Source organism: Calonectris borealis, chromosome 6 (assembly GCF_964195595.1).
Source record: "Calonectris borealis chromosome 6, bCalBor7.hap1.2, whole genome shotgun sequence".
Lineage (NCBI taxonomy): Eukaryota > Metazoa > Chordata > Aves > Procellariiformes > Procellariidae > Calonectris > Calonectris borealis.
The window spans coordinates 18,928,302-18,955,628 of record NC_134317.1 but is presented as its reverse complement, the minus strand read 5'-3'; the positions used below and the strand labels follow the sequence as shown (position 1 = coordinate 18,955,628).

At 42.5% G+C, this 27,327-nt stretch overlaps 1 protein-coding gene and 1 long non-coding RNA gene across 2 annotated transcripts in view; both read left to right on the top strand.

Annotated features, from left to right (window-relative positions):
• The first annotated feature begins 660 nt into the window (after positions 1–660).
• On the top strand, positions 661–7,119 carry LOC142083538 (uncharacterized). The gene is made up of 3 exons (XR_012674070.1): positions 661–953; positions 1,728–1,886; positions 3,640–7,119. It is a non-coding gene; the product is annotated as an uncharacterized LOC142083538 (long non-coding RNA).
• Positions 7,120–19,154: 12,035 nt separating this feature from the next.
• Positions 19,155–27,327, top strand: part of LY75 (lymphocyte antigen 75) — a 47,581-nt gene continuing 39,408 nt past the window's right edge. Inside the window, exons 1-6 of the mRNA XM_075153070.1 lie at positions 19,155–19,317; positions 21,599–21,973; positions 22,969–23,142; positions 23,420–23,584; positions 24,172–24,282; positions 26,025–26,165. Coding sequence (XP_075009171.1) covers positions 19,233–19,317; positions 21,599–21,973; positions 22,969–23,142; positions 23,420–23,584; positions 24,172–24,282; positions 26,025–26,165 — 1,051 coding nt within the window. The 5' untranslated portion in view covers positions 19,155–19,232. The remainder of the gene's footprint in view (positions 19,318–21,598; positions 21,974–22,968; positions 23,143–23,419; positions 23,585–24,171; positions 24,283–26,024; positions 26,166–27,327) is intronic.

The following is a 27,327-nucleotide window of genomic DNA, read 5'->3' as shown; positions in this document are numbered from 1 at the left end:
TTGCGGTGGAGCTCGGAAGCAGAGTCAGTCTCGGTTCGGCCAGCAGATGGTAGTGGTACACACAGAGCTGACAAAATGAGCCGTGCAAGAGGAAAAATCAGAGGGATCTGCTCCGGATCCTTTTGAAGATTAATTAAATGAGCAGCAGAACTCCCAAGTCACAGGACTGCAAATATCAGCGTCAGTTCTTAGCCATGGCTGCAACATTACAGAGCTGTGTTAGGATGGCTTTCCAAGTCTCAGTGTTCATTCTCAACAATTTTAATAGGATGTGTTGAAATGCTCGGAATGGGATAATGCAAGTCCTTACGCTGGTCTGTGGGTTTTTCTTTTGTTTGGTGAGTGATGCGAAAATCCACTTGGGTTCCTGAGTATTAAATAAATAAGTAAATATATCTTTGTGGTATGTTTTGGTTCTGGTCCCTTTGATGGAAAGGTAATTCACTGAAAATGCTCCAGCCAGGTCTCTTTGCTGTAAATGGATCTGTTTTAATGTTTTATTTCTTGACTATATCAATGCAGGCATTTATTTACTAATTTATGTGGGAAAATGAAAATGAAGACATAGAAATAAAAATTATTAGACATGTCAGACATCCGTTGTGTAAATAAACATTCCACAGCACTGTTGAAAGCAGATTTATTTTCTCCTTCTCTCAACTTATTCTGTAAGTTGCTCAGAGCGTAAGAGTTGCTGATCCCTTTCTACATCCACTGTATTTATGCAGGATGACTGTGATTTGGATTCTTATCTTAGAAACTTAACCATAAAAAAGGGCATTGAGAATCATTTTGTAATAAAGCCTCACTTAAAAGTCTTAGTTTTTATAATCTTGTTTCCTTATACTGCAGCTCTTCTAGAGTTTCCCGATCCTCCTGTGACGAAGCAACTGCAGCTCTCTAAGGAAGTGTACTAGACCCAGCCTGCCACCGTGCTTGCGAGTAACACCATGGTAATTTATAACCACTAAAGTGATTCTCAACTGCAATTGTTTCCAGAAGTGCACAGCTAGATAATAGTGAAAATGCTTCTACTACCATTTCCTTCTGAGGCTTATTTTTGTTCGTCGGCTTGTTGCTATTGTAACAAATCCTATTCTTTTCTTAACCTCAGCCTACAGACTAAATCTCCACTGCAGTTCTCAGAAATAAATGCTTCAAAACATAGTTTTAGTGAGAACAACAGCTAAACTTGTAGATACAAGATAAATCTTGAAATGCGTAGTGGGCTAAAAGTTACTCTCCTCTGCATGCTAGCACAGGAAAATAGGGAAGACTCTTCCTCTGAATCACGCACATGAAGGCCTAACTAACAACCTGCTTTCCACGGAGGCGGCCAGCCTGCAGCTAACGGTGGCAGTCAGTGGGAGCCTAAAGGCCATCCACCACCACTGGGTTGACTGGTGGAATGCAATAGCTGGGTCAATGTCTCAGACCATACATCTGACAAACAAAACTATCCCTGTACCTTTTCAGATTTTTATAGATGGATGTTCATCTTAAGAAATTAAAAGTTTCCATTTACCCTGTACAAAAAATCCCCTGTATTTTTTCTTTTAGTTTTTTAGTGAATACTGAAAATTATCCCATCAAGTACGTTCCTCTTGTGAAGCTATTTATTCAGGTCATTTGTTCTAAAGCATGATCTTAGGCCTTTGAACCCAGCCACAACCTGATTAAGTCTCCTTTGCCACTTCTTCCTGCCATAAACTTTGCGTGCGTTGTAGGTGAGAAGCCCCTGGAAAGCCCTTGCTGGAAGCCAAAAGCAAGCTTGCACAGAGCTGGTAAGACAGACTCTACCTCATCAGCAGCGTTGGGCTGCGTGGCTTCACTGACGCTGGATTTGGGACTCCATCCCAGAGCTTGATGCTTCCAGGTTCGTTCAGGTATGCAAGCAGAATCCCTAACATTGGACATTGGCAATGAGCTGGAGTACATAAACTTTTAATATAAAGTAAAAAAATATTCTAAGTCATGTAAGGCTTCATTTGTTACGGTCCTAGCACAGGTTATGCAAATTTCTGCTTTATCTGTACTAGTTTCTTTTGGGAAGTTTCTCCTGATGCTAGCACGCTCACCTATTATGTTTCTGAAATCTGACACCTACCTAAATGCTTACATGACCTGGACATTGTATTTTCTGGTATTTAATACTCAAGAATATCAGAAGGATTCTTTCTGAAAAGGTAAGAAGGTAATCCGCTGCCGCCGCATATCGTGTCCTGCTAGCCCTGTGGGATGAAAATGATGTTGACAGGCAAATTGAATTACTTTAAATATTGTTTCAAAAGCAAATATTGAAGATGGAATTGTACATATGGGACACATTGTGGCTATAAAAAAATGTAAGGTACCGTTCAGCTAAATGTGGAAATGCATCAGAACAGCTCCAGGAGGCTTTCCATCTGGAAAGAACAGATTAATAGAATACCTACAGAAACAGCAGCTACTTTACCCTTTAAAATAGTTGTAGTATAAATAGCAGAGTGTCTCTTCCCCACACACCATACCCAGGAATGCAGCTGACGTGTTGGTTTTGTCACTGCAGGCTCCTGGAGTGCCTTGCCCCATGGAACATGGCACCTCTGGAGCGTATGCACCCTGAGTCGGGTGCAGTTAAGTTACGGAAGAGGGAAGGAAAGGCAATGTGGGCTCCTTTCTCAGTCTAGTCCTTGACCATCCGTTCTCCCCTGACCTTCCAGAATCTAGTCTGGGTTGATGATTTGGATTTTAACTATTGCTATTTACATATAAATTTGCTTCATTCTTGCCTGATTGAAAGAATATAAAGTGGAAGCTGGGTGAGTCTCAGCTGCTCTTACAGGCTGCTTGCCCACTTGCTCTGACGTGGCACAAAGCAAACCCTCATGGAAGGAAAGATGAAAAGAAGAGCTGATCACTGGTGAAAACAAAAGTATAAAGAGAACAGGGATCAGTTATTCCTACTAGTTGGGAAGACTAGAACAAGAAGTAACTGACTGAAACCACAGCAGGAAATATGTGCTAGATAACCATGGGAATAGCTGCGCTGAACAATAAGCAGCCAACATACGTGGTAGGGTCACTTTCAATGGCAGTGTGCACTGCTAAATTGGATAACTGTGATTTAGGAATAAACAAATCAATCCACTGCCACTGCTGGGGAATAGATTCACAACACTGCTGGATGGCCCTTTCAGCTCAGTCTGGGTAAACATGAGTAAGCCTGACCTGAAAATATTGGTGTGTATGTGTTTGTGGGACTGCTGATGCATCATCCCGCTGCCTTCTAGCCCAAACCTAACTTCTAGCCTTCTGACCCACACAAGCGTTCAACACCCAGCATTTAGGATCTCTGTGGACACAAACTGCATGCAACTGGGATATGGGAAACACCTACAGTTAGATTTGTGGTCTGCCTCAGGATAGAAAGAGACAGTTCCAAAATGAGCAAAGCTGAATCATCCAATTCATCTACTACAGCAGCCAGTGGGACACAGGCACCCAACCTGCCCTGGGTACCTGAAATCCACAGCCAGGGTAAAGGAAGTGAAGGCCCAGAATCACTTACATGAAGAGCACAAAAATAAAAGGATACATTAAAAAAAGAAACCTTTCATTTCTTTTACTCTCTTTGGTTTTGGTTTTGTTTTCCCCCAGAGAAGTCACAGGCCCAGGTGATGGGATGCCTGATGATCTGTTTACTTGGGTTGTGCTTTGAAGATGTCTCTGTGATGTACCTTTGCGGTCCAGTTGCCTCAGCAGGTCTGGAGCTGGATCCCAGGTGGGGACAGCCTGCTGGGAGAAGCAGCAGCCCTCACTTCAGCGCAGGAGGCAGCAACGTCCCAGGCTCCCCTTTCCTCCTCTTTTGTAACACGTTAGTGCAAACAGCAGCTTCCTGCAGAGCAACTGCCTGGTTCAGAGCACTGAGATACGACTGACTTACAGGGCAGCTTTTGGCAGACTTACAAATATCTGTTCCTAGCTCCGTGTGGGTCTGCTGGAGTGTATCTGTGGCCAAATCTGGTTCAAGAATTGCTGGATAGACTGTAAAGCCCATGACATTTAAAGCAAAACCATAAGCTGTGAGAAAGGGCAGGAATGGTTGACCCCAGTTCTACCAGGATCATAAAATCATTAAAAATTTCCTTTTTGAAATGGGACGCATTTAATCCATTTGGGTAACACCACCAAAAAGAAGAAAATGAATTCTGACATGGACATTCTTCAACGTTTCTGGAAATGGTATTTAAACAGAGCCCTAACACAGCTAGGAGGTTTTTTGTCTCCCTCTGGAGACAGAGGAACATTCATGGGATGCTGAAAAAAGCTGGAGCCCCAGAAAGGCCACATTGGAGTGTGTTCCCAAATACAAGGACACCCAAAAGAGATGCAAGACTTAACCTAAGGTGCATAGTGCTATGTCAGTGCTAGTGTTTATTATTTTTATGATTGCATTTTAGAGCAATAGTTCTTTTGATCCATACTAACTGCTGGTCAGGGAAAGAAAAATAAAGCTTACATAGAAAATAACAAAATTTGCTGGCTGGAGGCCAAAACTTCACAAGAGAATACTGAAGCCTAATGTGTTTTGTTTGACGTCTTTGTTCCTGATAGATACTGACTGAATTCAGGAGGATGACGGCACTTTGAACAAAACCAGCTGGGGAAGTCAGTTTGCTAATTTTTAACCCCCTAGGGTAAGAGCTTGAATTGGAAATGTGCACACGAAACATTCTGGGAAAATATAAAAAATAATGTAGATCTCTTTGGAAAAGAAATACTTACACTGTGGCTTGTATTTTTAGCAGAAAGGGAGGAGACAATTTGTGATATATGACTGAATTCCTCAAGATGGATAACAATTCAGTCTTAGACTCATTTTCTCCCTGTAGTACGATTCAGCAGTCCTGAGGTTGAAAAAAGTCTAACATTAAGGAATGACTTCAGGGAATGAAGCAAAGTTATACATTTATTGTGATATAAATCATAGAGGGGGAAAAAAAGGCTGTTGTCAGCCTCTTGACCACTTTGCAATAAGGAACGGGGATTTTCAAAGCTAGAAAGAGGAGAGGAGCATCAAACTGCGTACTGTGCCTTAGAAAATATTATTCAAAAGCTACTGTGATAAATATTCAGATACCTAATGTAAAAATGTAGATAACAAAAAGAAAAAAAATGCGTAATAGTCTTTGGACAGTAGACTCTGCTGTGACGTATTTACATCTTACTCTTCCTGGATGCTCTAATCCTTCCTCTACAACCTGGCCAGATAGGTGGCTATATACTATGTGCAGGTATTTTTCCCCATTTCAGGTGTTTCAGGGATAGAAGAAAGGAAGAGTTAGATATGGGCAATACACCAAATTTCAGTGCAGTTCAGTGTTTAACTTGTGGCCAGTATTAGCTATAATTACAGCATGAAATGGAAACAGAAAAAAAAGATTAAAGGAGAAAAATACCCTGGTACAAAAAAAAAAAAAGATGGGAGAAGAAAATAAATTTAGGAACAACTTACAGCAGTTGCTTAACATTGGAGCTCTTTTCCTGCTTGATACGTTGGTTGCAGCACAGAGACATCTGCTGTTAGCAAGTAAGTGCCAAAATAGATGTAGCAGAATGCATTATTGTTTAAAACAAATAGATCATATGGCATGCTGAACTGATTTTTGTTTTCTTCCCCATAATTCAGTGTGTAGTCATTTTAGGTGTTGGATTGTTAGAGAAAAATCTTATTATTGTTAGGTAAGCTTTTTAAAGTTGAATTGCTTGACAATTAATTTAATATCAGAGATGTGCATATTTTTTACTTTTTAATGCTGTAGGTGGTATTACAAGCTTTGCTAAAGTCCTATCCAGTAGGCAATACAGTAGCTAGCGAAGTACCTTCTGAACTTGTCCATTCTCTGATTATTTGCAGCTCTCTTCCGTTGCTTTGATACAACTCGTGTGTGGTGCACTGACAGCTATTACAAATGATGAACTGGAGTAATTATAAAGTGTGCCATTTCTAGAATGCTGCAACAGTCCCCTGTCCCTCTCAGGACTGATTTAAATTGCAACTGGTTATGTGAAGTGAACACTTACGGTATTTTTGACAGAAAGCATTAAACTCAAGCATCCCAGAGTGACCACGAATGAAAGTCTTAGTATGTTACCGTACACTTCAAGATTGGAGTGGAAATGCACATATTTGCACAGGAATTAATGCAAAAGGGTCCCAGCCCTGACTCCTGCTGATGAAGAGCCAGTTGTATGAGATGCCTTAGATCGTGGGTCCTCCTGCTTTCAACCTGTCCTTGTGAGAAAAACCAATCCGCCAGCCAAGCAAACAAATCCCAACAGGGATATTCAAGATGTGTGGGCATGCATCACTGTTTCTTTGCTTAGGCAGTTACAATACTAATAGCAAACACGTAGCCAAATGACATCAGAGCAATGGTCAGTCATCAAGTCCAAGAATCAACTAGTCTTTATTTCTCTATTTCAGAGAAAAACTGGGCAGAGCCATGCATTTTGCTGTTGTGCTGTTTGGTGGCAGGTACAGGCAAAAGGATTTGCCTGATGCTGGGAGCTGGGAGGTCCAGGCTCTGTTTCCTGGCTTTACTACTATCGCTATGTCATCTTGGCTAACTCGCCTGTTTTTTGCTTTGAGTATTCCATATATAAAAAATCATTCTTTGGGGGTCTTCTAGGGAGAATGATTGCCAAGTACCGTGCAAGTTGCAAAACCACCACCTTGTTACTAAGGGGAAACTCCCTTGCAGGAACAGTGTGAACCTCATTCCATCACTGTTTCCAGACTGCTTCTGAGGCCAGACAGATAGCATGTTTTGCCAGAAAATTGTTGGTAAAATTTAATTTCTAAAGTTCTTTTTTCCAACTGAACTTGAAGTAACTTTTGTTCTCAATTCAGGCTAATAGCAGTAACAGGAAGGAGCTAAAATGACGAAGTAATGAAATGGATAAACCAAGTCTATTTTCAGTTATGTATTGGGTTAAAAATGTGAGATTACCATCCCAAACTTGTTTCATTACAGCGTTGTTACGGTGTTATATTACAGCATTAGCAATCTTTCAAAATCCATGGTATTGTTTATAAAAATAAACTAATTGAAGGCAACTTCTGTTTAAAGTGATCTCTAGCACTACGTTTGTGTTTGCTCATGCTTTCTTTTTATGTCCAACGTTTGTGTTTAAACATGTTTTGTTAAATGAATAAAATATACTCTGGCTTGGAGTCGCCACTAACTTCCGCTTTTAAAGTCAAGACTCTTGGCTTCCCTTGTGCTTGTTCCTGCTTTGCCGTGTCTGTCGTGTCCTCTCCGGCAGGGCTCATGGCTATAAAAGTGTGTGGGAGTAAAGGTTAAAGATAAATGCTAGGTTTAACAAATACAGTAATTGTTGCCATAAGGATTCTGAAGTTAGTGGTTAGATCATTCTAGTTTCAAGATAGGATTACAATTGCATTCCGTGTCCATGCTTGAGTTAAAGTTAAAATCAATATACTTTTAGCACTTTGTCTTTCTGAAGCCTTCAGGTTGTCAAGTCAAGGGCTAGATTTATAAGGGGAACACAGTCTAACTATAAGGCTTATACCAATAACTAAACATTCAACAGGTCACAATGAGAATATGAGTGAGACTGTGCTCCAGTAGCAACAGCACTCATTTGTGGGGAAAGGGAAGAGGGAGACCTAAATTCCATTTTGTGCTCTAATAAATATCTCAGTGCTTTGAATAAAGTGTATCAGCTCCAAAAGGAGCCACTGAGAACTGGCTTTAGCCTGGTAGTTACCGAATTAATCTGGATCAATGCGAGTTCAGATTCTTCTTAGAAAAAGGGATTGCATTTGAGTCTTTCATAGCAAAGATGCCCAAACTCTCGATGTATTTGTTAAAAAAGGGACAACAGCATCTTCCTTTCTCTGTCTGGGAACTTTCCTAGTGGACTGGTCCATTGACAAAGTTTAGAGAAAAGTGAGGAGCTGAATAGCTCTGCACTGTCAGGACTTCTGCAAGTGTATCAGCAGCAAAAGGAAGACGAGGGAAAATGTGGGCCTGCTGCTGAGTGGGGTGCTGGTAACAGAGGCCGTGGAAAAGGCAGAGGTACTCAATGCCTTCTTCACCTCTGTCTTTACTGGTAAGATTTGCATTCAGGAATCCCAGGCTCCTGAGACCAGGGGGAGCATCTGGAGCAATGGAGACTTACCCTCAATAGAGAAGATCAAACCATTAAACAAGTTGGACATAAATGAGTCCATAGGACCCAATGGGCTGCATCCACAAGTGCCGAGGGAGCTGGCAGATGTCATTGCAAGGCCAGTCTCAAGTATCTTCAAAAAGTCACGGTGATCAGGAGGACTGGAAGTTCCCTGCAAATCTCATTCCTAGCTCCAAGAAGAAAAGGAGGGACGATGTGAGGAACTACAGGCCAGTCAGCCTTACCTCGATACCCAGGAAGGTGATGGAGCAAACAATTCTGGAAACCATTTCCAAATATATTAAGGATATGAAGATGATTGGGAGTCATCAGCACGGATTTATGAAGGGAAAATGATGCCTGACCAACCTGATAGCCTTCTATGATGAAATGACTTGTTGGACGAGGCGAGAGCAGAGCATGTTAATCATCTTAACTTTAGCAAGGCTTTCATCACTGGCTGTCACAGTATCCTCATTAACAAACTGCTGACTAGACAAGTGGACAGTGAAGTGGATTGAAAATTGGCTGAAATGCCAGGCTCAAAAGACTATAATCAGTGGCACAAAGTGCAGCTGGAGGCCAGTCACTAATGGTGTGCTCCTGGGGTCAATACTGGGGCCAATACTGTTTAACATCCTCATTGATGATCCTGTATGACGGGGCAGAGTGCATCCCCAGCAAGTTTGCAGAGAGTTGAAGACTGGGAGGAGTGGCCGATACACCAGATGGTTGTGCTGCTATTCAGAGGGATCTCGAGTACCAAGAGATCTCTGCCAAGCTGCAGAGATTGGCCAAGAGGAATCTCATGGAAGTTTAACAAAGGGGAATGCCAAATCCTGCACCTGTTGAGTAATGTCCCCACACATTACTAGGGGCTGGGGACCAACCAGCTGGGAAGTAGATTTACAGAAAAGGACCTAAGAGTGCTGGTTAACACCAGCTTGAACATGAGCCAGCAATGTGCCCTTGCAGCAAAGGTGGCCAACAGTATCCTGGACTGCATTAGGAGTGTTGCCAGCAGGTCGAGGTGGGTGATCATTTCCACCTACTCAGCACTGGTGAGACACAGCTGGAGTGCTGGATCCACATCTGGACTTCCCAGTGCAGGAAAGATACGGATTTACTGGAGCGAGTCCAGCAAAGAGCCACGAAGATGATTAAGGGACTGGAGCATTTGTCATATGAGGAGTGGTGGAGAACTGGAGGAGAGAAGGCTCAGGGAGATCTTATCAATGTATCTAAATAACTGCAGTTGGGGAGAGTAAAGAAGATGGAGCCAGACTCTTCTCAGTGGCATTCAGTGAAGGGACAAGAGGCAATAGGCACAAACTGACATACAGGAAATTATTTTTAAACAGAAGAAAAAGTTTTTTTACTGTGGTGGCAGTCAAACACTGGAACAGATTGCCCAGAGAGGTTGTGGAGTCTCCATCCGTGGAGATACTCAAAATGCAACTGGACACAGCCCTGGGCAACCTGCTCTAGCTGACCCTGCTCTAAGCAGGGGGATGCACTAGACAATCTCTAGAGATCCTGTGATTCTTTGACTTAGTTACCTGGATTCATTTCATAGGATCATAGAATCATTAAGGTTGGAAAAGACCTCTAAGATCATCGAGTCCAACCGTCAACAGCATCTGAGTATTTCTTCTAGGTTCACTGATTGTAAAGAGATTTCTGATGTTTCCAAAGTTTGTGCATGCTGATGGGACCTAAATATGGGCCACAGGTTCCTACTGGGGCATTTAAATACTGCCTACGATAGATCCAGCCCCAAGTTATTCTGCATGGCCAAACTGTTTCAGCACTGTGAAATACACACAAACCTTAAGAAACTTAGGGACTTCATAGAGTGAAGTGCTGCTGTGTAATAGAATATATGTAACGATGTTTTAGTACTATGGGCATATTATTGCCCCCCAAAAAGAAAAATAAATGTAGATGTACTCCTTAAAGAAATAGGGCTATTTAATTAAGCATGAATTAAATAGATCGCTAACTAGAACTCTACATGCAGTTGCATTTTCTTCACTACTATAACCTTTTTTTGGCATTTAAAAATTCAACTAGAGGTACTCATGCAGTGTTGTAAAGTAAGTCTTCCATAAGATACCATAAAGAGCTTACTCCTTGACAGCCTCAGCAACGGAAAGAGAGTGAGCTCAAAATCAAAGCCAGGAGCAGGTTCAGCTTGGACACAACTGATGATCTCTACAATGGGAGTACATCATACACAGAGGTGATCTCTGACGTGACCAAATCCTGAAGGCTTTATAGCTTAAAATCTACTCTGAAGTTTTGTCTAGAAGCTTATTAATGGTTAGTGCATGTGCAGAGCACTGCAGATCTGAGTCATAAGGGATCTATGCTGTTCTGTACTATCTTCATCTTCCACATTCTCCCTCATAGGTTCTGCATCAAGCACATGAAACCAGCTCACCAGCAGTACTTGTGCAGTGATGAAAAGCTGATAGCAATACTCTCATAGTCTCTCCCTGATTTACCAAGCACAGAGAGAAGTTCTATAAACTCATTTGTATGCACTGTCCACCCACAAATTTTATCTTAAGTTGTGTGAGTGTTGAGTCACAGACAGGTAGTTCTTGTTCAAGTCCCAGGTTCATGTAAGCTGTGGGTAATAACAAAAGCTATTTCAGTCTCACTCTCAGAAATAATAAGAGTAAGGTACAAATAATTTCTTTACAACAAAACCCCCTCAAATCAATAGAGAAATGTGAACTGCAAGTTCCAGTTAGGAGTGCCTGCTGATTTGTTCACCCAGTAGGAGCTTTCATCCAGATCAAGAAATCACCGGTGGACCATATCAGCCAGATCACTCTTGTCCGCGTGCTTGCTGACCTTGTCAAAAAAACTATCTAGAGGCCTAGATGGTAAATACTATGTTTAGAGAAGATGTGTTGGCACTGCCCAAAAGATAGTATTTTTCCAGGTGCACGCTAATTCTATCCTTTATCGCAGTTTCTATTGCTTTGCCTGGCACTGATGTTAGGCTTGCCAGCTTTTAGTATCATCCATCCTGTCCCCTCATTTTTCCCTTGGAATCTTTTTTAGAGATTGGTGTCGCATTGCCACCCTCCAGTCTCCAGGCACAGAGAAAGCTTGAAGAGAAAGGTAGGTCCATTAGTAGATCTGCTATTTCTTATGCGCACTCCCTTAGAAAGCTTGTGTGCCTATCAGGCAGTCCTGGGGATTTGTTACTCTGCATATTTTGGATTTTCCAAAGTATGGGGATCATGTGCTTATTCCAGTGAACGCATGCAAATACATCATTCAGCTTCTCTGCAAATGTTTTGGCCTCTCCTCGTTTTTACTTTGCAGTTTTCATTTGATCCGTCAGACTCTGGTGGGCTTCTTGGTCTTGATGTGTCTAAAGAAGGATTTAATATTAGCTTGGATTCCTTTTGCTAGCTGCTGCTCACACTTTTTTATTGGTCTTTCACTGTGTGTTCCTTTAACATGTTGTTTTGCGATCCCTTCTGTGTTTTTCATTTGGAGATGACTTCAATTTCTTGTTTCTAATAATCTACCCTGTGGTGAGGTTATCTGTGCCTGCTTCCTTTTAGCAGTTCTCCAGACTTTAGTAGATGGCATACCCTGATGCTGTGCGGTGCATCCTTCAGGAAATTCAGCTCCACCTGTAAGAATTTGCTGTTCCTAGCTGCTCCTTTTGTTCCCTCTTCACAAGCTTTCTCATTTCTATGTCTCTGACCCTTTTGAAACTGAGTGCAACTGCTGTGAATGCTTGGCCTTTGTCAAGCCTGTGGAAATTTTGAATGTAAACACAGGAACAGCAACCGCAAGCTGAAGATGTAGGACAAGATCTTGCACATTAATGAGGACCAAATGAAGGGCTGCATCTCTTCTGTGGCTTCCTGGTCCAACTGCTCTGTGAAGCAGTATTGATGGAGTCTAACGCAGTCTGTGTTATATTCCAATGCTGCGGTGTTCAGACAACACGGGGGTTACCTGAAGTACAGTTTTGGTTGTATTTCCCGTCCTCTTTGCCCATCTGATCTCTCTTGGCATACCCTCTCTGTCCCTCTGGTCAGGCAGGCAGTCTGCAGACTCCGTACTACATATGCTCAAAGCTGGTGTTTCGGTCTGTGCAGATTCTATGTCACTTGCTGGGTCCTTAGTTTCTTCATTTGATTTGATGATAAGATTTCACTAATAAACTTCACTACCCCACCACCAGCAGAGGTGACATCTTGTCTGTATATTTTATGTTCTGGTACTGTGATGTCCTCAATGTGTCTAGCATGTCATAGCCTTCACGTAAGACTAGGCATTTGATTTCCCTCAATTTATTCATTAGATTTTTAGCATTTATGTAAAAGTATGTGTTGTTGCAGTGTTTGTTTCCTTCTTCATCTCCCCTTTGAAAGGCGCTCTGTTTTCCATTACTGCTCTCTGGCCTCTCCTGCGCTCAAAAAGGCACAATTTCTAAGCCTTTGCCGATGGCATACTGAACTGTGTGTTCCCCACACCTGCTGTTCTTCAGTTTATAGCTTAATCAATCACAACCTTTAAATGCCAGCAGTTTAGCCCCCAATGAGTCCACCCTTTCCACACAGGCTCTTTTTATCTCAGAAGTGCTCCCAAGTCCAGATCAATCTGAAATTTTGCTCTTTATACCATCCTCTCAGCTGCACATTGAAAGTTTGCCTCTTTCTGGTCACATATAAGGCTGTGGGGGCATTTTGGAAAGTGCTGTTGGAGAGGGTCTTACCCTCATCTTCCCTTCAACAAGCAGAATTTTGTCTCCAAAACATTATGTGAGACTCAAAACCACAGGCTCTTCCCCAGCACTTTTAGGGAACTGTTCCGCTTTGCGTTTAAAGAAGAAAAAAAGGCTTTTTCATTTAATTTTAAAAGCTTTTGCACCTGAATTTTAGGGTTTTTTTTTGCTTAAAAACATTTCCCAAATTATAACTGATGTTCTTTTAAACCATTCCTCCAAACTAAGTTTTCTGCAACAAATGTAATGTGGTGCAAAATATAACCTGAGTTGCCAGCTCCCACAATCATAATTTGAGTAATAATCCTATACTGGCACAGTAGCAACAGAAAACGGCGTTTGAGGAGATTGAGCATATTAACACTGCCAGTAGAACTACTACGCCGGGGCAGAATTTCCATTAAAATCACACAGTGCAGGTGTCAGAGACCCTTTCTTAAAGTGATACAAAAGAGTATCATTTACCACTTACTTTACGATTTTAAGCGGTTCTCTGAATGTTGAAGTACTGCTTGTATAATTTTGTTGTTGTTCCAGGAGCACATAGAGATCCCAGCAGGAGTCAAAGCCAAACCAAAGCACAGAGAAAGACATTCCCTGCTACAAACAGACAAAGATGCAGAGTGGATGTGTCCACGCTCCTTTCTTTGTCTTATTTCTCTAACCTGTTTCTAGTCTTCCCGTAGGCCTCGTCTAATCTGAGGTTGAATATGCAGCAGGACAGAGCTGGAGGCAGCACTGCAGAAGTTGGTTCTGTTACATTTGAGTGAAAATGGAGGTTGGTATTAGAATAAAGGTTTGTCATTCCTTTTATTATTTCTGGAAGTTACCTACCATGTTTCTGTGTAGTGGGAGAGACAGAACAGTCTCTAAAATGCTACAGTAACATCTAGCCTTATTATGAATGATGACACTTTAAGAGAGTCAAATGTAAGAATCCCTAACAATAATAAACCCTTCAAACGCAACAAAAAACTCAAAACCTTGGAACTCGTGCCAAAGATTCATACAGAGATTGTTAAAGAGATGTAAGAAATACATAAAAATTCAGCTGAGAGAGCATGTGATTTCATCTTAAGTTTACTGTGCAGTACAACAGTTTCGTAATAGAAGTTTAGGCCGCTGCCACTGAAACAGGAAATCTAAAGCAACTACAGCGAAAAGCCATTTTCCTTTGTGTTCCCTTTTTGCTAAAAGCGAAATATTCTTTAATGTTTAAAAATAATTAAGTCCTCAACATCCACTCAAAAAAGCAAGCCAGCAAATAAAGTAAGTGTCCATGAAGAAAAGACCATCCAGGTGGAGTTAATGCAAAACCAAGTCAAAGTTATTGCTTAAAGACCTCTCTGGACACCATCTCTCTGTATCCAAATCAGTTGCTGGATGCTTGTCACCTCCCCTTTGAATTTTAATGATTTTTTTTTCATAGCCATGTATGGGATTAACTCAGTCAAACCAAACTTGTGTATATGTCAAAAAAGAATCACGCGGCTTTTAGCCACGCTCATGGTAAAAGTTGCAATTGTCCAGTTTTGTTTTCCATTAAACTATCTTTAAACATGTCTAGGCACTTTACTCAAACCAGAGCCATGTTCTAATACTAAATTTAGCAACAGAGCCTAGGTAGGACTGAAATCTTTGTCTGTTGGCTGCTTTGTGGGCACCATGCCTTTCTCAGAGAAAGTCCTCTGCTTCAGGAAATAACTCTGCTCCTGCAACTCTCGTAAGCCCTCATTTGTTTGGTAGGGGTTTTTTGTGTGTTGGTTTGGTTTGGTCTGGTTTTTTTTTTTTCCTGTAAGGGCCTAGATATTGCAAGCACCAATGTTGCAAGGTGGAAAAAGTAATAAACAACTAGTGTTCCCTGGTCAGATGTCACAGTTTCAAAGTCACTGCTGGGGGGGAGCAGAGAAGAGCACAAATTACCACCTCCAGAGCCTCTTCCCACTCTTGGGAGATGCTGGAGGTAGCAAATCTTTTTCCAGCATTCCCTTTGTACTCACTGGCATGTGGATGCGCTCAACCTAGCCAGAAAAACTGGATTACAATGTGTTGATTGTAAGAGAGGGAGGAAGGTTGCTCATGCAAAGTATCTATTTCATGTGGTGAGCAGAAGAGAGATGGGGTGGAGATTTATGGATAGACAGGTGTTGACACTTTCTGCAGGTAATGCTATTGTTATAAACATATGGGCATAAAAGCAAAGAAATTACCTGTACATGAGCAAGAAAGACTCCTGCTAGAAATACAAGGCTCTTAGTCATGATGTTGGCACCTCGAAAGGCTTTTTTGACTGGAAAAGCAAAGTAATCTGCTTGAAAGCAAGAGGAAAGGCTGCTGTGCATTACTGTCAGCTCTGTGGTGGAGCTCTTCCTGTATCTGAAATTCTGTATTTGGTTATTTCTGTAGGCATGGTTGAAGTTTGCTCTGCTATTAGTGCTGCTTTGCAATGAGCTGTAGGTATTCATGGGGACGTGATAACATTTGTGATTTGCAATACAGAAATTGTTCACCGATTATGCTGTGAGTAATGCTGCTGCGCAGCTCACATTAAATGCAGAAGCCTCATTGATAAAGCTAGGATAAATCCTTTAAGAAGTAGGTTTTGGCATTGTGATAATTTTGATAAGCTTTGGTACAAACCCATTTTTTCAATTAAGAGAAAACTATGTTAGAGTTCCATAGGTTATCATATGACATACACTGATTTTGATTTTTTCCTGCACTGTTCTTTCCAAAATACTGGTTGGTTGGTTTGTTTTTGCTTGCAGAGTGATTGCTCCCTTTACAGCCATCTACCTCAAGGAAATATTTTTAATCCTCCTTTTTTAAATCTGCCATGATTAAAACATGAATGACAAGAGGAGGCCAAGAGTCTTCCACAGGAGAGATTGCTTAGGTCAGAGGATCAGCAAATTCAGTAGAGAAAAGGTTGTTTGAGATACTGCCTTTGAAAGCCAGCTCCATTAGGAAGAGATGTGTGGGAACTTTTCACCTTTTTGGGGATAAGAAAGACGCTGTACTAGAGGGGGGGAAGGAATGAGATGACTTTCCAAGTTCTACTCTCCAACTGCAAGTAGCAGTGTTATGCAGAACTAATACCAGAAAGAGATACCAGTTGTATAAATGTTGATGCGCACCTGCCCTTTAGGGAAACAGAAGCATGTTGACTCTACTCAAGTGAGGAGCTGGCAGCCTGGAAGTTACTGGTGGCAACTGGTAGTCTTGTAATGGACATGGGGGCTGGCTTTTCTGGGTAGGTTGTGTGGATTTGTGGTTGAGCTCTTGGGATACGGATATCAAGGATATTTTCCAGTGCCCAGATACTTCTAATTCCTGTAGCACTGGTCTGTGCGTCAGTGGTCCTACAGAGATCAGTGTTGTCACGTGGGTTTTGTCCTGCACAGGCTGCCAGGTAGACTGACAGTCTTTTGCCTTAGTGGGGGAGTGCATGGCATCAGAGTGCACAAAATTTGGTGAGCCACAGAGACACTGTGCAAGCCCACTGAAGGGTTAACAACCACAATTTGCATATTAGCTTTTAATTGATCATTTCCACAGACCACAAAACATTGTAGTGCAACTTACTTTATCTCAGTACGGTAGAAGACAAAAAAAAAGAAAGAAACAGCAAACCAAAAAATAAGTATCTGTGTTCAGGCTTTTTTTAAAATGCTCTTGATATAAAAAACAGTAAAACTGCTGTTTACATGTGATTTTCAATAACTTCCTGTTTTTTAAACTTCTGTCATCAAAACACTGACTTCTTGTTTTGTGCATAAAGCACTTTAACCAAACAGTTGTACAGGTGTGTGTAAGGTGTACACTCTTACCTGCCTGCTGCTTGGCTGGGGCAGAGGGAAGGATGTGTTTTGGTGGGCTCATAAGAGCTGTACATTGTGTATTTCCTCTTACATTAATGTATGACATAGTTTAAGTGCAGGGCACGCACATGCACACAAAACTGAAACTAAGAGGCACCAGTGCAAACAGCGATCTTTCCCATCCTTGGGCATTCTTTAATTTTTGGGTCAGGTCCAGGGTCTGATCCTGTGTTATCTAGTATGGTATTTTATAAACAGATAAATGAAAAAGGACCTCAAATTGGAAGTGCATACGGGAGAGCATATGTTATACACATTAAGAAACCTTAAGAGAACCTCCCTTCTATTAATATACAAATTTACTGATACATGTTCAGTAAATAGGATGCTGTTAATTTCAGAGTTGCTGGTGTATGTTCAGTAAATATGCACTGCACGCTATTAGTTTCAAAGTTAAACACTTTACTACTCTCCATACCAAAACTGGGACAGTCAGTTATTGGGTTAAAAATAGCACACATTGGGAAAGGTTCATGGGGATGCAGGGTTCACACCTACTGCTTCTTGTCATGATGTTTTATTTAAAAAAGAGACACACCATCCCACCACACATTTAATTTTAGTTTCAATAGCTTGCTTTTGTATCAGGCTCACCAGTGGGGAATTTCTGCCTCCCACTCTCTGCAAGGAGACTTTAAAGTTTTGCTCTTCCAGAAAACAAACCCCTCCTGGTAGCACAGCTTCAATTTTGCTGCAGCTACAGACCCCTCTCTGCCTGAGCCTAATTTCTGATTTTTCAAATAGCTCCTGCCTTGGCAGCCAGGTCTTGCTCTGTGGTTTCCAGCAGGAGAGAACATTTGCTCACTTACAGATGCCTGGTTTTGTTCACTGTCCTTCCGCTCAATTCCCAGCCCGGCACACCCTCAACTCCTGTGTTTCCGGGTGTCCAGATTCCTACAGGATGGGAACATTTGAAACACATAAAATGCATGCTGCGCTTCCCATCTTTATGAAAATCTAGTATTTCTTTCCCTGAACAACTGCTCCTCCAAGTCTAATCAAAATAGATTTTCCTAGCCAAAATTTTTTTCTTGCAACTTTGCAAGCGCTTTCTTGCACAGCTGGGGTTTGAGCTATACAGCCTTTCCAGGTCAGCGCCGAATCACCCAACGCGCAGCTATAAACAGACACGATTTTATTTTACACACTTCCCATCAGTTTCCCGTCTTTCTCTTTTCCTCCTTCAGCCCAACTGGTTCTCTGCATCCTTCTGTTTTTATTTTTGGTTTCTGTAACTTCCTGTAGCCAGCATCATAATTTTCTCAGCAAGTTACTTCAACTGCTCCCAATCCCATCCCCTCCTCCCCCTTCCCTGGCAGAAACAGACCCGACAATGGCAGTTTTAGCTGCTAGCTACCAGAAAACTCTTCGAAAGTCCGGCAAGGCTGCCGGGCCCGCCTGCGTTCCCCCTCCAGCTTCGCAAAGGTCCAGCTAGCGCCATCGGGCAAATATGCCGAGGCAGGTCTGTAACGGGAAGGGAGGGGAGGGCTTTGAGGCCCGGCCGCGGCGCTCCCTGACGCCCCCCGGGGTGGCGAGGGCCGTGGCCCCCCGCCAGGCGCTGCTGCCAGCCGCTCCCCGACGCAAGCGCTGCTGCGGCACGGAGGGACCCTGTGGTGACACCAGGCCCCCTCGGCCGCCCCCCGGCAGGGCGCTGCCCCCCTGCCCCTGCCCTGCGGGGACGGCCACCGGGCCCATAGCCCCTGGCCCTCACGCCCGGCAGGCGGCCCCGCGGCCAGAGGGGGATGAGGATCACGGGGCAACGTTTAAAAATGTATTATTTGATCCGTTTATTTCAGCGTCTGCTATTATTTATTATTTTTGGTTTATATTCTCTTCACTTTTTGCCCTTTCTTCACTTTCAGCACTTACGCTTTCCCTTTCTTTCCCACCTGGACTTCTAACAACTTTTCTTTTAGTTTTAACTTTAATTACCACGCGATAATTAGGTCTGCTTTTCTATTTTTTCTTCATTTTTCCTCGGGTTTTCCTCATTTTTTTCCTCCTTCCTTTTTCTCCTTCACTTTTCCTCTTTCCCCCCCCCCTTCTTCCTTTTCCCTTTATTTCGCCCGTGTTTTCCTCATCCTTACTCTTATTCTCTCACTTGCGAGTGCCCTTCCCGCTCCTGTGTTTCACTCCCCTCAGCCGCAGCCTCACTCCCGCCGCGGCCGCGGCCCTTCCCCGCCGCCTCGACCCCTCACACCCGGCCGCCGCCCAGGCCCGGCCCCGCCCCACACCTCGTCGCAAACCCGGGGCCGCTCTTCTCCTGGCAACAAGTGACGCTCCCCGGGGCGGGCCAATCCGGCCGGCTGCTCGCAGTCCCGGCCAGCCGGCGGCGGGCGCGACGCTCCGGCAGAGCGAGCCCGGCAGCGCTGCCGCTCCGCGCAGCCTGCGCGCCGCGCCGCGGGAGGATGGCGCGGGCGGCGGGGCTCTGCCTGGCCGCCTGCGGCCTCGCCTGGCTCCTCGTCTCCTGCGCGGCCCGCCGGGACCCCTCAGGTAAGCCGGGCGCCCACCTGCCAGCGGGGAGGCGCTGCGCGGGTGCGCTGCGGCGCAAGGGGCGCGGAAGGCCCTTTTCTGCCCCGGCGGGCGCCTGCGGGACGGAGGCGGCGCGGTGACGGGCCTTCCGCCCCGGCGGTTCCCGGCACCCCCGGGCGTTGCGCTAGGTGGCAAAGTCCAGCTGCGTGGAAGCAATGTGGGAAACTTACAAGGAGGAGCGAAAAGGGGAGGAAAAACCCCAGACCTCCCTCCCGCACCGTGCGCTTCGCCTGGGGCGTCGCGAAACCAGCCGCTGCCCCGCCGCCCCCAGGTGCCACGTTCCCGGTGCCCGCGGTGCCGGGGCCGCCCCCGGGCCGGGGCAGCGCCGGGCCGGCGGTGCGGAGCGGAGCGGGGCGGTGGGAGGAGGCGGGCCCGTGGCCTGTTACCTCGAGAGGAGATATAACCCGAAGGCGGGCAGGTCCCCTGCAGGGCGTCAAGCCGTCATTTTCATTCGCTGCTTTATGCGGAGGGAGAGGGGAAGGCGGCTTGCCCTGTCTTCCAGAAAGCAGGTGGAAAAGTTTCATGTTGAGCAAATTCTTGCAAGCCAAAGCCGCCAGCTTGGTGAGAGCTGCTGGGAAACAAGTTGAGCTCTTCACTAAATAGTTGCACCTCACATATTTTTACATCCGTTGACAGTAACAGGCTTGGGTTTGTAGCTAAAGATGTCAGGTGAAACTTCATGGCCAGAGTGTTGAACTGGAGGAATCGAGCACCGCTATGAATAAATTGCTGTACAGAGAGATTTGGTGAGACAACATCAGCATTTTTTCCAGGGAAATTTTAAAAAGTTACTTTCTTTTTGATGTCAGAATGAGGGTTGTGTGGGAAGAAGTGAAGGAAGAATGAGGAAAGGGAAGATCCGAGAAGAGACCGAGAACATGTTACAAGAAATTGAAAAGAAGAAGAAAGTCTGGAGGGGAGAATAAAAAGCAAAAAGCAGATATAGTGCTGAAAAAGCACAGGGTAAAAAGATACCACAAAAGCAGGTTTGGTTGTTAAAATGTCTTATTTGGTTAGTAGGGTGAAAGAGATGGCTGGTTGAAGTGTGCTATTTAGAAAAAAGTCACTCCAGTAGGCGGCTGACTTAGAGATTCTTCTTTAGAGTTTGACCAGCTCAGTACTATTTAGATACTATTTGGCACTTACACAATGGAAAATTCACAAGTATACTGGGAAGTAGTGGTAAAATTCACTGCATAACATCACTGAATATTTTCCTTGCTGTTCAGCCAAACCTATTATTAAGTCATATTAAAAAAACGCAGTAGGAATGTGATTGACAATGCATTACTATTAAATACAAAACGCTACTCAGCAGATTCCTTATTTAAACAGTAGACTAATAGCCTTGTGGGTCGGGACAGGCAAGGTTCATTTCAGCCTGGTTAGTGAAAGTTTTATACTGTGGGGCGATCTTTATTGTGGCATAGAAATAGTTTTAGGGCATTTTTTTCTTGGTTAGCTTAAACCTACTGCCACTTGTCAGAAGTGTTCTTATACTGGCAGAGACGTCAGCTTGGATCAGTAGGATGATCCATATCTTTTTTAAATTGTATACTGTGCTTTGTCAACGTTTTTTTTTTCTTTTTAATGACAAGCTACATCACAGCTGAAAATGAAACTACGTTTCCTCTATCATTTTAAAAATTATACACCTAATCTTTGTGTGACATCTTTGGTGCGATATTAATTCTAAAACTCTCTCCCAAAAGCAGTGCCAGTTATTTTAGTAATACTGCAGTTGCACCCACAAACTCCTCACGTATGAGCCTATCATGCTTACTAAAAAAAAAAGTGCTTACTAAGTGAAGATTATTATTAATTATATTTTATGGTACCTGCTCTGCGTAACTGCATTTGCAGTTAGGCATGAAGACAAGATTCTTTACCCAGTAAGCTTGCAAATTAATCAGGGGTTTATCCAATCAGTATGTGTTAAAATTAAAGGAAGAATTCTCATGGATAGGATTGGACTTAGAAAACAGTCTCATTTTATCTCCCCTCATTTTATAATGACTTTGAAAGACATCTTTCCTTTTCCCTCAGAAGTAAAGAATACTCACTAAAGAGCAGGAAACTGAACTTAATGTGACTTGTACGAAAGAGATAGTATAATGTACAAACAGCAGTCGCTGTACTTTTCTGGTAGCATGTCTCAGAATGTGATTACACTTTTAAAAATGAACTTGCTGTGAAAGTGATACTGAATTATACCCATATGTGGATATTTGTTCTTATACAGGCAATGATGCTTTTACCATTCGCCATGACACACTGAACAAGTGCATACATGTTAAAAATTCACGGATAGTGATAGATGACTGCAAGGAGACAAGTGAAGCTTTATGGAAATGGGTATCCCAGAATCGCCTCTTTCATTTGGGGTCCAAGCAGTGCCTGGGACTTGATATATTCACCAAATCGCTGTCTCGCCTGAAAATGGTTGATTGTAACTCAGAACTAATGTTGTGGTGGCGATGTGCTGATGCTTCCATCCTTGGTGCATCTCAGTACAAAGTGACTATCAAGAGTACCTATGTAACTGCAAGCATAAATGCAACAGACCGGTGGAGAAGCAACAGTTCCTCCGATGATATATGTCGGTATCCTTACCGTGGTAAGTTTGCACAGGGATTTGGAGGATTTTTTTTTTTCTGTTAAGGGCTTGTTGCTGTATGTCTATGCCAATAAATTCTTAAAATTAATCTTATGAAAACACTGATCAGTAAAGCAATAGAATGTTTTGCTGTAGAGAGATACTGATATTCAAGGATTAAACTTTAACTGGATTTAATAAAAAATAAATACGCACAACTGCAGAAGTTGTGTTATCGAGTGGCTTTCTTAGCATGTTTAAATCCCTCTCCCCATATTTTAGTGAGAGCCTATTTAATTATGAAATATCAACCACCTTCTATCAAAACTGATACTGTCCTCTTCACAGTGATGGGAATTTTGCTGTTAGCTCAAATAAGAGCAGGGTTTGAGGATATTTTCTTTGCTGGTAGGCTGTACGATCAAATTCAGTGCATGCTGCTAGCTTGCAGCCTGTTGGACTCTCAGGAACCATCCGTTTGCTTTGGTCTGGTAGGCTGTCCATTTGCCATGGAAGCCAGTCTCATCTGAAATCTCATGCTTGCTGGAAGAAATGGTGAAAATTTGCTTTACCGTACATAAGAGCAAAATTTTCTTTGTATTTGAATTGTTCAAAGTGGCTACTCTGAAGAGCCCAGTAGGCTCCAGTTTGAAATGTTTTACCTCTCTTGTATATGTTGATTCCTAGAGCCTTGTTCTGTAGTACTCTGTGCAAACCACCTGGATTTCAACAGAACAATGTATGTATCCCTAACTTACCAGGAAGGGGGAAACAAGTTTCTGCTATGTTATGCCCCACTCAGAAGTAGTACAGAAAAATATTATCCTGTCATTTCTTTCAGTTCTGGCATTGCTGTATATTATCTGTAACAACAAGATACAGTATTTTAAGACCACAAGTGCAATTTGCATGCTTTTAAGTTAACTATGTCTGTACGAGCAGTAACATTGATTTGCTGACCTTTTCTCCCCTAGACAACTTGTATCTACTTCTTTAATTTTTTTTTTTTCCTGCAGAGGTGTATACTAAAGATGGGAACTCCTATGGAAAGCCCTGTGAGTTCCCCTTTCTGTATAATAAGACGTGGCATCATGACTGCATTCAGGATGAAACGCATACGGGTGGGAAATGGTGCGCCACATCTGAAGATTATACTCACGATGGAAAATGGGGAATCTGCTTACAACCAGGCACGTTGGGTTTCTAAATAGATGTCCTAAAAGCCTTCTGTCACTTCACATATGTACAGCTCCACCTTGGTGTAGCACGTTGCTGTTAAGCTGGGTAAAAGCAGGTCCCTTTTCAATTGCAGCATTGACAGGATGATCAGCACACACTTACTCTGCAGTATATGTGATTACCAATACAAAAATAGATAGACCTTCAGTATTATAATTTTTCTTTTGAAACTTTCATGATGTTTCAGTATAGTTGTAGTTACAAGAACCTTCTGCTTCTTTTAAATAGAGGATGGTTGTCATGATATCTGGGAACATGATCCGGGGTCTGAAAGTTGCTACCAGTTTAATACACAGTCTGCTCTTTCTTGGAAGGAAGCTTATATTTCATGTCAAAGGCAAGGGGGAGATCTACTTAGCATCCAAGATGCATCTGAATTAAGTTACATACAAGGTAGGTGTAATTATTCACATACAAATATCAGGAAATCTTGGCAAATTATCATGAAGTGAAGACAGCAGTTTAGTTTCTGTCTTAAAATTCTGGATTAAAACTTGATTGTACTTAAAATGCATTGGTGCTTTCATTTGTGTGGCAAAAATAAGCTACTAATCTCACTTCAGAGTTTTTTTTAAATTTATCTGTGTGATTTCATTGTAGTGGTTAGCTGTTGTTCATATTTATAATGAGGAATGTCCCCAAAATCTCAAATATGGGCCAGAGTGGCAGTTGGTGTTTTAGCAGCATGTTACCCACTTGTTGTTATGAAATCGTCCTCACTGGTGTTCAGGCTTGGCCTGGAGGAATTATCAGAGTGCCTTTGGGAATATAAAGCCAAAGGACAAACATCTGAAGCCATTGGGAAGGAAGACTTGTCTGGGTGAATTCCTCCTCAGTTCAAATGCATGTCTGATTATAGCAGCAATCTTTCTTTCCTCAAATGTGTGCCCTTTCAGATCACGTTTTAAATTTAAAGGAGACAGTAAAGGATGAGCATTTTATACTAATTGTTTTCTTAAAAAAAAAAAAATTATCTCCAGCTAAGGATGGCATCGCTGAGATCTTTTGGATTGGTTTAAATCAACTGGATGTTTCTGGAGGTTGGCAGTGGTCAGATCACAAACCTTTGAATTTTCTCAACTGGCATCCAGGTAATGATGTTTCTGGTGTTGTTAACAATATTCGCAACACAAACTAGTATTTTGCTTAGCTTTTTTTTTTTTTTTAAACTCTTCTCCATGGGGCTTCATCAAAACAATCATTGTTACTCCATTTCTGTTAAAGGTTTGGAAGCATTCCTCCTAGCCAGTGAATGTTTCTGCACTCGTTCTGTCTTTATGGATGATTAGGTTAATAAAACTCTAAAAAGGTAAAACTTAAATAGTATCTTTGAGGTCCATTTTAGTAAAGAATCTACAGCTTCCCTAGCTGCTAAATTTCTCTTCCTACTGACAGAATGGCATTGACTTCCCTCAAATATTACAATTATTGATGTATGTGCAAGAACTGACATTACTTTGAAGTCTAACTTGTGTTTTTAAACTTAGGTTGCTTAAATTTGTTTCGAGGTGAAGATGAAATAAGTATAAAACCTTTGAAAAACCTTTTTTAATTACTCCCAAGTTCCTGGTGGAATTGGTGAGAGTCTTGTTTGTTTGGAATTTTCAGCAGGTATTTGTAATGTTCTCACAAATATGCCATGGATGTGTATATATGAGAATCCTGGAGGAATAATAATCAGGAATACTGAACCTAATATTGTTCTGTCATTCAAGCCAAATTTGACCTTTTTGAAGGGGAATTCTCTTTTTCCTTCAGTTTCTAGAATAGTGCTGCAACATGAATTCTGTGAAAAGATAAGAAGTGGTTTCTGTTACTTCTTTGAAAGCTTTACTAAGAAATTTCTGTGAGATTTTCCAAATGTGGCCTTCCTTTTGGAAAGGTTAAGGACTTTTCTGCTGCTTGTACTACTGGCTGCACCTCCTTCTGGAACTGTGATGACACTGTATGACATTAATGCAGGGATAGAGACTGGCCTATCCTGAGTTACAGCGGCGTAATTCAGTCTGCAGTCACGGCAGACATACCAATGTCTACCCCTCTTGTGAAAAATACTTACTGGTACCTAACAGGAATTTTGCTAGCTGCCAGTTGTGCCCATTACTTCTTGTCCTTTCACGGTGCACCTCTGAAAAGAGCCTGGCCTTATCTCTGTTGTACTCTCCCATGAAGAACTAAGATCCACCCTGAGCCTTTTCTATGTGAGACTGAACGAACCCAGGGCAGGGGGAGTTGGGGTGCTCTGCGGCTCTGTGTAGCTCAGATTTGCAGTGGGTCTCAAAGAAAGAGAAAGCCAAAAAGTACCATCGGAAGGAGGCTCCAGGGGAAGCTGGGGACTGCAAAAAAGAGTTCTCCTCTATGATATTTTTAATTTGGGGCCTTGTCTCAGGTTTCTGTTAAGGTGAGGGTTATGGTTAGTGTTGAGAGAAAGAGTGCAGAGCTGTGTTTGGAGTGGGGCTCGAAAGGGGCTGCCAAAGGAAACTGAGGGCTGCAAAAAGGGTTTTCCCCTGAGATGTTTCTAGTCTGGGAAAGTGCTCAGCCAAGGGTTTGTTGTATTGTAAATAGAACATTCCTCCTGGTTCTATGATTAAACATTGGAAAAGAAGTCCAGACTCCTTGATTCTGTAACTTTCTCTCTTACAAAAAACTTTCTGTGGGACCTATGGTAGGACAGGTGCCTTCATTCAAAGCAAGATATATTCTTCAAATACAAGGTGCTGTACTATGCAAAGTATATTATTCTTGTATTGAAAAGCAATAGAAAAAAGAAGCAGTCACTACCTTACTGTTTGATGACTTCTGCTCTTCTATTTTTATTTGTTCCTGTCTATAGATATGCAGAGTTTGTCCCCGCTGGATGGGACTAGCTGTGTGGTGATGAATGCTACCTCAGGTCAGTGGCAGAGTTGCCATTGTGGGACTCCATTTCCATATATTTGCGAGAAGTCGCTCAATGAAGTTTCAAGCCTCCCAGGTAAGACAACTTGCTTTTTTTTTTTTTTTTTCTTTTTTGTACATCAATATGAGTGTAATGTTCACATACGGAGTCTTTTTTTCGCTCCTCAAGCCTTCTTAGGCGTCTCTGCCAAAACACTTTCACAACAGCTTTGCGTTTTTTAGCAGAGCAGAAGCAAACCCTGTATCTTCAGTGTGAAGATGATGCATCACAAACAGCTTTCATTTTTTGCAGCTTTCTCATTCACACGTAAAGCATTTCCCAGTGCAGTCCTGCCGTTTTCATCACATTTTCCTTCATGGCTTGTGCCTTCTTTCATGTGCTACTGAAAGTCTGGAACTGGCAATTGCACCTCAAACCTTTCCATCTCTGCTTTAAGCCCATTTCTCTCACTCTTGCTGTGTATTGACTTAAGATGTGACCTACCTGGGACTTGGATCAAACTCTGTTGAATTCAAATAGAAGTAGTCAAATGACCTTATTATCCTTCGAAACCAGGCCCAGAACTGGAAATCGGAGTGCAAGAGTCGGTAGCTTGCCCAGTGTATAATCTTTGCTAGATCCATAACAGCTCTTACAAGATGAAAGTAAGTAATACAATAGGAAAATCAGAACAGTTTAAAGCTTTATTTTCTCCTCCATACACACACACACACATAGAGTCCTTCAGTTTTTGCAGCGTCCAGCTGTGACATACAACTGCTTCCATGCTTTCGGCCATTTACCTACACCTGGGTGTCCAGCCGTTCCCATATCCATGGCCTGTTCTTCCATGTGTGCTTTGGCCTTACCCAGTTTCCAGGGCTCATGCTTGTGGGGCTCTCATGGGAAAACTTGTACTGGAAGATGATTGTCCTTGGATGAGGGGGAGGACTAGGGGATAAGAGGGATGAAGCAGTGTCCTGGAGGTGGAAGGTGTTATGGAGTGTCACTGACTAAGGCACATTCTGTCTGGCTCCCCCAGGGGAGGTGTGTGCCTTTGAGGAAAAAAATTAGTAAGCAGTTTAAATTTAACTAAACTGGTTCAAATTTTTAAGTGATCCCTTGAAAACTAGTTGTCAGTTAATCATCCTTATTTGTTCTCTGGCTCCTCAGTGGGGTATGTGGAGTTGTTACCAGTGTTTATACAGTGTTTTATTAATTAAAAACCAAAATTCTTGTGACTGGAGTATTTTATAGT